Consider the following 13,237-nt stretch of genomic DNA (forward strand, 5'->3'; position numbering starts at 1 on the left):
GCAGATTGATTAATTAGTGATTGTATGGTAAAATACAAAATCTCCAAATGTATGACTCTTATATACACTCCATCTCTTGGATTATTGCATGCATATATAGGGGACCGAAACTACTACGCGGACGATAGTAGCCTAGACGAACGCTGGACGATATTTGATTGAACGGTGTTGGTCAGTTTTGCTCCACGCATCAATGGCTTGATCTGCTGAATCGTCTGAAAATCGTCCAGGGTTGTCGTCTATGTAGCAACGCTCATAGGGGACGAAGGAATGGTGAATATAAATACATAGCTTGTTTCATGCAATTATTACATTTAAGTGAGCACAAGAGCCTGACATTGCTGAGAAATATTGATAATGAATTCCACAATTCTCGCAATGATGTTGCAAGATTAATCAGTTTTGCTTGGGCCGATAGATCAATGTATACAAGATACTTATGGAATTTAATCTTCTGACTAACTAAAATAAACTTTGCTCGAGTCATCTTTTTAGCAAATTTTACTCGATCGACATTGCTCAATCCTTGGGTTACATGAATTTTATTCCACATTTCTAGCACAGTTTTGACAAGTTGAAGTTGCGAAGAGTGCAGAGGTGGCCATGTGTGGTCATTTCATCAAGTTTACGGGCCTTTTTTATATAAGTCTTTTTAGAGATTTATACAAGTCTTTGTCTAAACACAGTTTTCAAAGCAAAACCCTAATACCATATGGTTGTGTGCATCAATTAATGCAGAGGCCAAGCATGCTATCCTCCTTTTTTTTGAAAACATTAGTAGTTTGTCTATGGTTGTAGGACCAAAAAATGATTTTTTGTTTTTGTTTTTGTTTTAGGGATTAAAATGCATTCACTGTATGGCTTTCTTGTTTAGGAAGAAAATTCAGAACATGTTTAACTTGATAAAAGTTTTGCTTTGTGATTTGTCAAACTGGCATTTACAAGGAAAATACAACAAGAGTGAAAACAAGCTGAGTTCAAAGTTTAGGGACACATCTACTTTCATGGTTTGCAATAAAATATATATAGCTTAATAATTAACTAACCATATTGTGTGGTTTAATTGTATATGCTAAACATATGAGACATAAGATATTTGTAGCAAAACTTCAAAAGTTTGATTGACCATTTGCATTCGGAATTACTCAAGTAATAACCAGAAGAGAGCAGTGTAGTACCAGTGGTGCTTCTCCATTTGCTAACTTGGCAAAAAGAGGTGACTGGTCGAGCACGTTGATGTCATTGCAAGATCCAGGCATTCCAAAATATGAATGTCAAAACCGTCAAGTTTCATCTTTTTTACCTTGGGGAATTTCATCGAACACCTTGCTTGCGGGGTGGACGAAATCGGTCGGCTGCGGGGTGGGCTGCCATTCGGCGGCGGCGGGTGCGAGCAGCGGTGACACGCCTCGGCAGAGGAGATGGTCGCAACTCAGCAGAGAAGAAGGCGGGAGCTCGGCGTTGCCGGCGGCCGACATTACGCGGCCGGAAGAATGGCCGATGCGGGCGGCGTGGCGCGCCTTCCCTACCTTCCGCGAGGTTTCTTGGCTAGGAAGAAGCCTAGCCCATTCACGACCATGCCATGGAAGGCATTAGGCCAGGCGGACCGCCGGAGATGCTTCGATTCAAAGAGGCGACCGAAAGGGAATCGGCGGCTACGGGCGACGGCCCTGGCAAGGCAGGTGCGGGGGACGGGGGTGAAGTCGCGGCGGGCCCGGCGGCCGTTAGGCGGGCAACGGTGGCGTCGATTTTGTGCGAATTTGGCCGGAGGTCGAGCGGTCGCGTGGAAGGGAGCGGAAGGCGGTTGGGCAGTCGGCGTGCGGCTGCCCTTTTTACATCTCCAGTTGGCGGAGATGCAAATCTGCACCACGAGGTGTTGTATTTTACATCTCCGGGAGGCGGAGGTGTAAATTTTAAAAAAAAAATTCATCTACATCATCTATTGTAGAGGTGTTTTGGGGCTTCGAAAATGCAAAAAGTAGTTATTTTTGCATATACATCTTGTATTGGAGATGCTATCTAAATTCATGTTTTAACCATGAATCTACCATACAATGTTCAGTCAGTGGTCGCAAAACTGTAGTCATACGGAAGTATTTTGAAATACTTATTTGATGGCTATTTCATGTGACATAAATTATATATACTGATAGACTAATTATTTTTCAAAGCATTAATTTGGATGGTCAAAAGAAGTCCAATAGAAGGTATAGTACAGTACGGTGTATAGTACTCCGTTTTGATCCCATCAGTCTAAAATTTGCTGTGCAGTCAACATACTGGTATGAGACTTGTGCTCTGTAGATTATACAATGGCGTGGTCCAATATTCGTTCGTCTCCCCTCGCGTGCTTGCAACGGACAGATCGATATGAAAAGGGCTGAGTAGCTACCTATAGCAGCTGTCCCCTTAGATTTTAAATTTTAAATTTAAACCCAAAAGCAAATTGATCGTATTGCACAGAGGTGCATGCCTGTACTTTGAGCTCAGATACATGTGTGCGTGCTTCCATTATTCTAGTATACAATTTGCACGTAAGCTAGTGCATATATATATACATGCAGAGAGAGAGAGAGAGAGAGAGAGATACCCGAGTGCATCGTTTTGGTGCTTGGGCTAATGGAGCCTTTTTTATGGAGCATTCAAAAAATCACAATTCAAAGTTTTAGAAAATTCTGAAAACAATTCCACAAATGACATATGGATGCATATATGCTACATGTGTGTAAAATTTCATGAGAAAATACATTGATTTGCGAGCTACATAAGAAAATGGAAAATGTTGGTTTTATGTAGTGATCACTGTTGTACTGTTCACTATGTCCAAATTCACCAACTTGTCCTTTTTGTGTAGCTTGCGTATCAATTTATTTCATAATAAAATTTTGCACACCTGGAGTATACATCCGTATGATACTGTGTTGATTTGATTTCAAAATTGTTGAAGTTTTTCTTTGAGTTGAAAAAAGAGCTGTGTGTAGCCCGAGCACCAAAAGGCATTTCTGGAGATACCCTAGATTTATTATTTGAATGATTAACAAACGGGTGCAACCATTATTACTATTATATTTCAATTATTTGCATGTTTTTCTTAGCGATATTTGCAAGTGTTGTTGCCTGGTCCACACACGCATATAATGTGTTATATCCACATATTTGGAGCGCTATGCAGGTACGATTTACATTTGTTTTTCAATTAATTCAGCTACCAGTCATAACATAATTGTAACTTACACTCCCTATGTATATGTAAATGTCATGGTGTTTCTATAATGTGTTGTAATGATATCTCTCATAGCTCACGGGCAACTTACTAGTAGGGTATATATAGGAGTGCGGATTTTTGGCTCCAAGGCTCCATGAAACCCGGTATTTTAACAATAAAAAATGATATTTAAACTTTCAAACAAATTCAACCATTTTTCTTTGAAATGTATACACATTCCGTACATATATGTAAACTTTCATTAAATAATATGGTGATCGGTAAAACCCAAATTTCCCTCCCAGAAAAAGACCAATTGATATATGTATCTGTCATTTTTTTTGTATGCCACATATAAAATACACTGTTATGAAATTTCATACTTTACATATAATAAATGTAATTTTATATGCACACCGATTTTTTTGTCAATGGGTCTCTGTTCTGTGTAGTGCTTAGATAGGTGGGCCAAATGTGAAGCGGCTAGTCCATGATAGATATGAACTTCACTCAATCTGGCCCAGCCCAGTTTGCGGCAGCGCCTGCTGCGCGTTCGCTGTTTCGTTCTTTTCGTTTGTTTCTTTTTTGTTTTGTTTTCTTCCTTGTTCTTTCCTGTTTTTATGGTTGTTTGTTTTTTTAGGTATTCTTTTTATGTGTTTTTCTTTCCGCTTTTTTCTTTTCCTTTTTCTTTCATTAATATGTTATAATAAAATTTTCATCAAGCATTTTTTCACTAAAGCATTATTACGAGGAACAATTTGTGTTTTTTGTGTCTTATACAAGAGTTAATCATTTATTAAAAAAATGTTCATAGTATATTTAATGAAATGTTTAATGTATATTAAGAAAATGTTCAATGTTTAAGAAAAAATAATCATTCTGTATTTAAAAAATGTTTGGTGAATATTAAAAAAATGTTGAATGTGTATTTAAAAAATATTTCAGCGTATATTATAAATATGTCATGTGTGTGTTTAAGAAGTGTTAACCGTATATTACAAAAATGTTCAATTTATATTTAAAATGTTTAATGGTTGATTTTTTTTGGATCTATCGCTGCATTTCATGCATCGTATTAATCACTAAGTTCAAGTGGTAAAGAACACTTTGCTCTCTACCGTGGGGTTGCGAGTTTGATTCCTTGATAAAGCATCGTTTTGAGAGGGATTTTAGTAACATCTCACTATGACACCGCCGAATGGGATAGAGCACCATTTTTTGGAATTTTAGTAGTGTCTTGCTATGACGCTACCAAATGGACCAGCCCATTCAGAACTTGCATGTGCGAAAGCTCGTCTGTTTGACACTCGTGAGCGTTAGCTAGAGCTCTCGTGGTTGTGGAGGGAGTCCCTATACCTTTAAATATCTTGTAAAGATATTTAAAGGTTAAAGGTGTGTGTGTGTGTGTGTGTGTGTGTGTGTGTGTGTGTGTGAACACATAAACAACGTAAATTAATCTAGAGGCATGTGTGTTTGTAATTGAGATATAAGAATTGTATATCAATACAATATATCTTAATAACAACAACACTATATGTTCTCATTTGTACTATATAAATATAAACTAATAATAACTAGTAGCTTATAAAAAGTAAAAGTGTTTAATATAAATCCAAAGTTCACATTTTTGTGTTGGCCGGCGGTGGCCATCTGCTGCCTCCCGATACCTAAACATCACCGGTTCAAAGATATGCCAATAATGATATCTCTCACAGCTCACGGGCAACTCACTAGTAGGGTATATATATGCGGATTTTTGGCTCCAAATCTCCATGGAACCCGGTATTTTAACAAACAAAAAATGATATTTAAACATTGAAACAAATTTAAACATTTTCTTTCAAAATGTATATACACGTTCAGTACATATATGTAAACTTTCATTAAATAATATGGTGATCGGTAAAACCCAAATTTCTTCCCTCCCAGGAAAAGACCAATTGATATACGTATCTGTCATTTTTTTTGTATGCCACATATAAAATACACTATTATGAAAATTTCATACTTTAAATATAATAAATGTAATTTTATATGCACATCGATTTTTTTGTCAATGGGTCTCTATTCTGTGTAGTGCTTAGATAGCTGGGCCCAATGTGAAGCGGCTAGTCCAGGATAGATATGAACTTCACTCAATGTGGCCCAGCCCAGTTCGCTGTTTCGTTCTTTTCGCTTGTTGCTTATTTGTTTTGTTTTCTTCCTTGTTCTTTCCTGTTTTTATGGTTGTTTGTTTTTTAGGTATTCTTTTTATGTGTTTTTCTTTCTGCTTTTTTCTTTTCCTTTTTCTTCCATTAATATGTTATAAGAAAATTTTCATCAAGCATTTTTTCATTAATACATTATTACGATGAACAATTTGTGTTTTTTATGTCTTATACAAGAGTTAATCATTTATTAAAAAAATGTTCACAGTACATTTAATGAAATGTTTGACGTATATTAAGAAAATGTTCAATGTTTTAGAAAAAATAATCATTGTGTATTAAAAAAATGTTTGGCGCATATCAAAAAAATGTTGAATGTGTATTTAAAAAATATTTCAGCCTGTATTATAAATATGTAACATGTGTGTTTACGAAGTGTTAACCGTATATTACAAAAATGTTCAATGTATATTTAAAAATGTTTAATGGTTTATTTTTTGATCTGTCGTTGCATTTCATGCATTGTATTAATCAAGTGGTAAAGAACACTTTGCTCTCTACCGTGGGGTTGCGAGTTTGATTCCTCGATAAAGCATCATTTTGGAGGGATTTTAGTAGCATCTCACTATGACACCGCCGAATGGGATAGAACATCATTTTTTTGGAATTTTAGTAGTGTCTTGCTATGACGCTACCAAATGGACCGACCCATTCAAAACTTGCATGTGCGAAAGCTCGTCTGTTTGACACTCGTGAGCATTAGCTAGAGCTCTCGTGGTTGTGGAGGGAGTCCCTATACCTTATTTAAAGGTTAAAGGTACTAAAATATATATGTGAACACATGAACAACATAAATTAATCTAGAGGCAATGTGATTTTGGATTTTATTTTTCTCATATGAAACAATGTATAAAACAAACACCACCGTAAAATATTGGTTTAACTTAATGCATGTGTGTTTGTAATTGAGATATAAGAATTGTATATCAAATACAATATATCTTAATAGCAGCAACACTATATGTTCTCATTTGTACTATATAAATATAAACTAATAATAACTAGTAGCTTATAAATAGTAAAAGTGTCTAATATAAATCCAAAGTTCACATTTTTGTGTTGGCCGGCGGTGGCCATCTGCTGCCTCCCCATACCTAGACATCACCGGTTCAAAGATAATCGAAAGTTGAGGCTGCCAGAAACCCAAAACCTTCCACATGTGATTAATCAAAACCAAATAGGTGTTGAGAAACCCTAGAACAAACATTCTCCACTCGAAACAAAGATTTACTCACCTCTTCCGTTGGCTGGTTGTGGATCGGCAGTCTTAATCGCGTGCTTGTCATGCCTGAACGCCATGTGTGCCTTCTACCTCGGGTGACATCTCCTCTGACTCTTTTGTGTCGATCCCATCATGCTCCAAGGTTGTGGCATGCCCATCTCCGATCGCGTGCTCGTCTCCAACATGATACATGCATCGTCCAAAGAAGTTCGACGAGTACATCCTCGCCTATAGAACATTTGGTCTTTGCGGATGAAGAACTTGGCTATTCTTATATACTTTATGCGACTTTGGTGTGGTCGAATATTCGGTAGTCATAATTTGATATTTAATGGAATGAGTGATGGGACTTAAATTTACATCTTATGTTTCGTGGGTACGCGACTTCAAATGTCGTATATTTGCTCATTATAATGTGGCATGTCGATATGGACCAGCGCACTGGGAAATGGGAAATTGTCAATTCAAGTTTTTGGAAAAAGGGAAATGAAATGGTCATGCAATTCAATGCTTTCATTTGATTGATCCTTTTTTCAAAGTTGGACACTCCCCACCCCTTGAGCTAGACTTAGTTTGGAAGAATCCAATTCGGCTAGTAGGTACTCATTCATTCAAGAATGTCTCCCTAGAAGCGAGACATAGGGGCGCCTGAGGGAGTCCTGGATTAGAGGGTATCCGGACAGCCGGACTATATACATCGTCCGGACTATCGAAGCGTGAAGATACAAGACTCAAGACTTCGGCCCGTATCTGGATGGGACTCTCCTTTGCGTGGAAGACAAGCTTGGCGATCCGGATATTGTGTTTCCTTCCTTGTAACTGACTCCATGTAAACCCTAGCCCTCTCCGGTGTCTATATAAACCGGAGAGGATGGTCCTTAGAAGGCCGATCACAATTACAATCATACCATCATAGGCTAGCTCTTAGGGTTTAGCCTCTACGATCTCGTGGTAGATCTACTCTTGTACTACATATATCTTCAATATTAATCAAGCAGGAAGTAGGGTTTTACCTCCATCGAGAGGGTCCGAACCTGGGTAAACATTGTGTCCCTTGCTTCCTGTTACCATCAGCCTCAGACACACAGATCGGGACCCCGCAAAGAAGAAGACAAAGTAGTTGCCGGAAGATCCGGCCCGATTGCTCAGCAGTCGGCCCGAATCTCGGGGGCTACACCCAGCGGGTGCGCTGATGCACCCCCACGAAGAAAGAGAAGACAAAGTAGTTCCCAGGAGATCCAGCCCGGCTACTCAGTAGTCGGCCCGAATCTTGGGGCCTACACCCAGTGGGTGCGCTAGCGCGCCCCCACGGAAGATTGCAGACAGGAGAAGAATTTTGTCCGGCTGCCAGCAGCCGGCAAAAGAGAAAAAGAAGAAAAAAGGGTACTGCAAGCCACCTCGCCACCTGGCCGGTCGAGCCTGACCGGCCAGGATCCCCTTCGAGCACCCGGAGGCTCGAAGACTACAACCAGCGGGTGCGCCGGTGCGCTCAGCAAGCGTTGAGCCATGCCGGCTGTCTTCGGCAAACTCCGCCTCGGCTACACGAAAACCAATGTGAGCTCCTCACCTGCATATTTTTCACCACAAGAGCACGGATAACCCCGAGCGATGCTCGGGGGCTATCTCCTCATTTTTATTGCAGTTGCACCATTGTTCGCCCCGGTGCCAGCCAGAGTTGGCCCGGGGGCTGGCGCTTGGCCTGAGACGTTTTTTCCCACAGACGGCTTAGTAGCATGTGCAGTACCAAAGGCCCACCTCTCAGTCGCAGACCGCAGAGCGGCTGTCCGGCTAGCGAGAGCAAAAGCTGGAGGTCACCCCACGCGAAAAACATCCGGGAAAAGAAACGCTTCGGGTAACCCGATCATTTCCTTTACAAATATCTGCTCGGTTAAATCTGCTCCCAGAGTCTGAGTACTGTACACTCCACTTCGCGGCCCACTCTCAGGCACAGATCGCAGAGCGGCTATCCGGCGAGCGAGAGCACAAGCCAAAAAACGGAGGGAACACGAAAAAGATTGAAGGGGGCTTGGACGAAACCGAGTCGGCACCCTCCGCATAAAACTTGCAACGCTAAAAGCAATCATTTGATATATCTACGTGGACTAACTTTGTCTTTTTCATGATCATTTCCATGAACACTCGCCAAAAAACCTCCACCCAACTTTGCCAAGTTGCCTGGAGGCTTGGGGGCTACTGTCGAAGTAATTGGACACGGATACCTCGAAGATGGTGAGACAATAAATCAAGACATCGGGGCTAGCAAAGCCCCTCAGTCCGACTGCCCGGCCGCTCCTGCCGGATTCCCGTCCGATTGCTCTGCCCGGCCGGCTGCCGGCTGCCGACTGCGCCAACCAGCCGGCTGCTGACTGCGCCAACCAGCCGGCTGCCGACTGCGCCAACCAGCCGGCTGCTGACTGTAGCCCGACAAGACCCCGACGTGGCGGCCATACCGCGGACGAGACGGCTGTACCTCGATGCCATCATGTATAGTGTCACTTGTCCCCTGACACTATTTATGAAGTGACCCAGGGGACAAGCATGACACCCCACCATACCCCCTTGCTCCCATACCACCACATAGCTTACATGCTAAGCTAGCCATGCCTATATATAGCAACCATCCATCCATCCACCATCCACTCTCACACTCACTCACGCATGAGCACACAAGCACCACCACGGCCACTCCATTCGGCCAAGCACACACTTGTGCTCATATGCATATACGAGGCCAGATGCCTACGGCACTGACCTCAGATACAGCTCCAGGAGCACTCTGTATCAGATATACCGGATATACTCAGACATGCAGGAGTATGGGTGTTATCTCTCCGGAGAGCCCCGAACCTGGGTAAACCAGCGCGTGCTACTTGCATACTCGTTCCTGGATATTCCGGCAGCAGTCTTGCCCTCACACGAAGCCACCTTGTGGCATATGTCGTCTTGCACACCCCCCCCCCCCGTGAGAATACCACGACAAGTTTGCTGCAGCGCCTGCTGTGTGTTTGCTGTTTCTTTTTGTTCGTTTATTCAGTTACTTTTATTTTGTCTTATTTTTCTTTTTTTCTTTTCTGGTTCTTTCCTCTTTTTATTGTTTTTTGTTTGTTTGGTTTTTCTTTCCGGATTTTTCTTTTCCTTTTATGTCTATTATTACTTTAAAAATGTTGCATCAAGCTTTTTTTCATTAATACATTAATACAATGAAATATGTGTTTCTTCTCTTTTTTTCGTCTTATACAAGAGTTAATCATGTATTATTAAATTGTTTTTCCATTTTAAAAAATGTGCATCATATATAAAAATATGTATCATATTAAAGAAATCATTGTGTAGTTTGAAAAATGTCCAGTGTATATCATAAAAATGTTCAATGCCGATATCCGATTACACACATGTAACTTACTAGTTCGGAGAGAGGGATCAAATGCGGGCCAACGGGCGTCTGTGTGGTGTCGTGCTTTAGATATGTGGGCCTACATGTGAAGCGGTGCGACCAAGATAGTTATATGGTCATCAAGATTGACTCCAGTAATGGGCGTTGTCAATGCAAGTTTTGGAAGAAGGAAAATGAAATGGTCATGCAATGCAATGCTTTCATTTGATGGGGCCCCTTTTTTTTCAAAGTTGGACACTCTCCACCCCTCCAACTAGACTTACTTTGGAAGAATCCAATTCGGCTAGTAAGCTATTCATTAATTCATTCATTCTAGTAGTTGTACTACCTCCGTCCTGGTTTATAGGTCCCCTTTGTAGTTTGTGTCAAATTTTGACTAAAGATTTAACTAACAAAATGTTAATGTATGTCAAGAAAAATTATCTCATTGGATTCGTATTTGAACATAGTTTTCAAAAATATAATGTCTGGTGACATGCGTAAACATTTTGTTAGTTTAATCTATGGTCAAATTTTGGCACGGAATATAATGGGGACCAGTAAACCCGGAGGGAGGTAGTAGTACTCTTTTACTTTCTACATGCGCTAGTAAATTCATAATTATTATGTATTCCCTCAACTACGAAAACATCGTATATTTAGGAACGCAGGGAGTATTACTTAGGTTCGAAGTGATTCTAGAGGTGAATTACTCTCTTAGTTTCTTCATTGGATTATTCGGATATCCTAAGTGTTGTGCAATCCCTTCGAGCCTAAGTAGTAATAGTAATAGTAATAATGTTAGAAACAAAGATAGGATATGCCAGTAGTAGTATGTGTGTTGAGTGTTAATTTGGAGGATCCAAATTGGGTAGCTACTCATTCATTATACTCCTTAGTAACTTGTGCATGCCACCTCCTAATTAAGTCTTGTGCAATCCCTTCGATGCTAAGTATCGAAGCGCGCCGTGTAAACTGTGACGGAGGGAGGGAGTACTTAGGTCTGAGGAGATTCTAGAAATAATTCACTCTTTAAACTTTCTGCATTGGATTATTGGCATATCCTAAATAAAATCTTTAGCAATCCCTTCGATGCTAAGTAATAATAATTTTTCTAGATAGTCCAAAGATAGATAGAGATAGAGATAGGATATGCCAATATTGTCATGACAATGTACACATCCTACCAAAGAAAAATACAAAGAAAATATGACCGTTGACCCAACCGCATGCATGCATGCACACCTAGAAAATGCATTGAATAGTTCATATCCTATACCTAACCAGAGACGCCGGGCCCGCTTTGCAGTCAAACATTACGGGCTGCGCCGCACCATCCCCAGTGCACGCGCCCCCAGCCCGAGCCGCCCCGCGCACGCGCTCCTGGCGGCTATTTATGCCCACCGGCTTCCTCAACCCGTCCTCCCACTCCCACTCCAACCTCACCTCATCACATCGCCGCCGGACAACACCACCACCACCAGCGCCACAAGATGGGCTCGCGGTACGAGGTGGAGATCACCGTCGGCTCCGCCCGCGACCTCAAGAACGTCAACTGGCGCAACGGCGACCTCAAGCCCTACGCCGTGCTCTGGATCGACGCCGGCGCGCGCTGCTCCACCCGCGTCGACCTCGACAACGGCGACAACCCCGCCTGGGACGAGAAGGTGCTCGTCCCGCTCCCGCCCGCCAGCCGCCTGGAGGACGCCGTGCTCTACATCGACGTCGTCCACGCCAACGCCGCCGAGGGCGTCAAGCCGCTCGTCGGCTCGGCCCGGCTCCCTCTCCGCGACGTCGTCGACGACGCCGGCGTCGGGGGCAAGGCGTCCAGGAACCTGAGGCTGAAGCGCCCCTCCGGGAGGCCCCAGGGGAAGCTTGACGTCCGCGTCGCCGTCAAGGAGCCGGCCAGGTACTACGACTCCAACGTCCCTGGCGGCTACCCGGCGCCCGCGGGGTACGGCTCCTCCCGCGATGCCTACGGTGGTGGGTATGGTGCCGGAGCCGGCGCGTACGGCGCCGCGGCGGGGGCCGGAGGCTACGGAGCGTACGCGGCCGCGGCGCCTCCGTCGGGGTACCCGGGCTACGGCTCCACCGCGCCGCCTCCCCAGGCCGCAGCACCGTACGGCTCCGCTCCACCTCCCTACGGCGCCGCGCCCCCGGCTCAGGGAGCAGGCGCCTACGGCTCCTCTGTTCAGCCGGCATACGGCGCCGCACCGCCGACTCAGGGAGCGGGCGCGTACGGCTCCTCTGCTTCTGCTTACGGCGCGGCGCAGCCGGGTCAGGCGGCGGGGTACGGTGGCACGACGGGGGTGGGCCTGGACCAGAGCGGCGGGAAGACGAAGAAGAAGGGGATGGGGATGGCGGGCGGGCTGGCGGTGGGCGCGGCGGCGGGCGTGCTGGGCGGGCTGGCGCTGGCGGGCGGGGCGAGCTACGTGGAGCACAAGATCGAGGACCACGTGACGGAGCGCGTGGAGGAGGACATGTACCGCGGCGGCGGCGGTGGGTACGACGACTACGGCGGCGACGACGACTACTAGACCAACCATGGGTCCGTCGTTCCGGTGGCCATGCATGAATGAATCTTTCTTTATGTTTTCTGCGCGTGTATGATGTCGAGGGTGAGGGTGATCCATCGGACCGGAGAGTTGAGAAGAAGAGAGGTTATTTTCTTGTGCTGTCTGTGCGTACCATCATTAAGATGAAATTAAGATTGTTCATTGCATAAATCTTGCTAATCTCCATCCATGCATCATGCATGTGGATGACAATCGGGTTGAATGCATTTGTTCTTGTACTCCCTCCGTCGGAAAACATTGTCATCAAAATAAATAAGAAGGATGTATTTAGAACTAAAATACATCTAGATACATCCCCTTTTATTTATTTTGATGACAAATATTTTCGGACAGAGCAGAGTATTAGCTACGGACATTCTTCGTGCAACTTGCAATGGCGGCTTCCACCACAAGTCTCCTTGTTTGTTTCTTGCTTGGATTCCATGGCAGCAAGTTGGAGAGTGACAGGTGAGACTTACTTGTGGTGGAAGCCGACAGACAAATACTACTCCCCAAAAACGTTTTTTTTAACTCTACTCTAAAATTTGTTTTTATATTATGAGACGGATGCAGTATGTTATTTTAGGAGTGTATAGTTCTCTTTCATTCAATCGCAACAGAGTGTTCCGTACAAAGAAAAGGCAGGTGGGTTAAGCAGCCACATCGAAGCTTTAG

At 43.5% G+C, this 13,237-nt stretch overlaps 1 protein-coding gene across 1 annotated transcript; it reads left to right on the forward strand.

Moving 5' to 3' along the window:
- Positions 1-11,409: 11,409 nt before the first annotated feature.
- LOC123090471 (glycine-rich cell wall structural protein 1.8) lies at positions 11,410-12,733 on the forward strand. The gene has a single exon (XM_044511766.1). The coding sequence runs from the start codon at positions 11,501-11,503 to the stop codon at positions 12,542-12,544; it is 1,044 nt and encodes a 347-aa protein (XP_044367701.1). The 5' UTR covers positions 11,410-11,500; the 3' UTR covers positions 12,545-12,733.
- Positions 12,734-13,237: the final 504 nt, after the last annotated feature.

Source organism: Triticum aestivum, chromosome 4B, assembly GCF_018294505.1.
Source record: "Triticum aestivum cultivar Chinese Spring chromosome 4B, IWGSC CS RefSeq v2.1, whole genome shotgun sequence".
Classification (NCBI taxonomy): Eukaryota; Viridiplantae; Streptophyta; class Magnoliopsida; order Poales; family Poaceae; genus Triticum; species Triticum aestivum.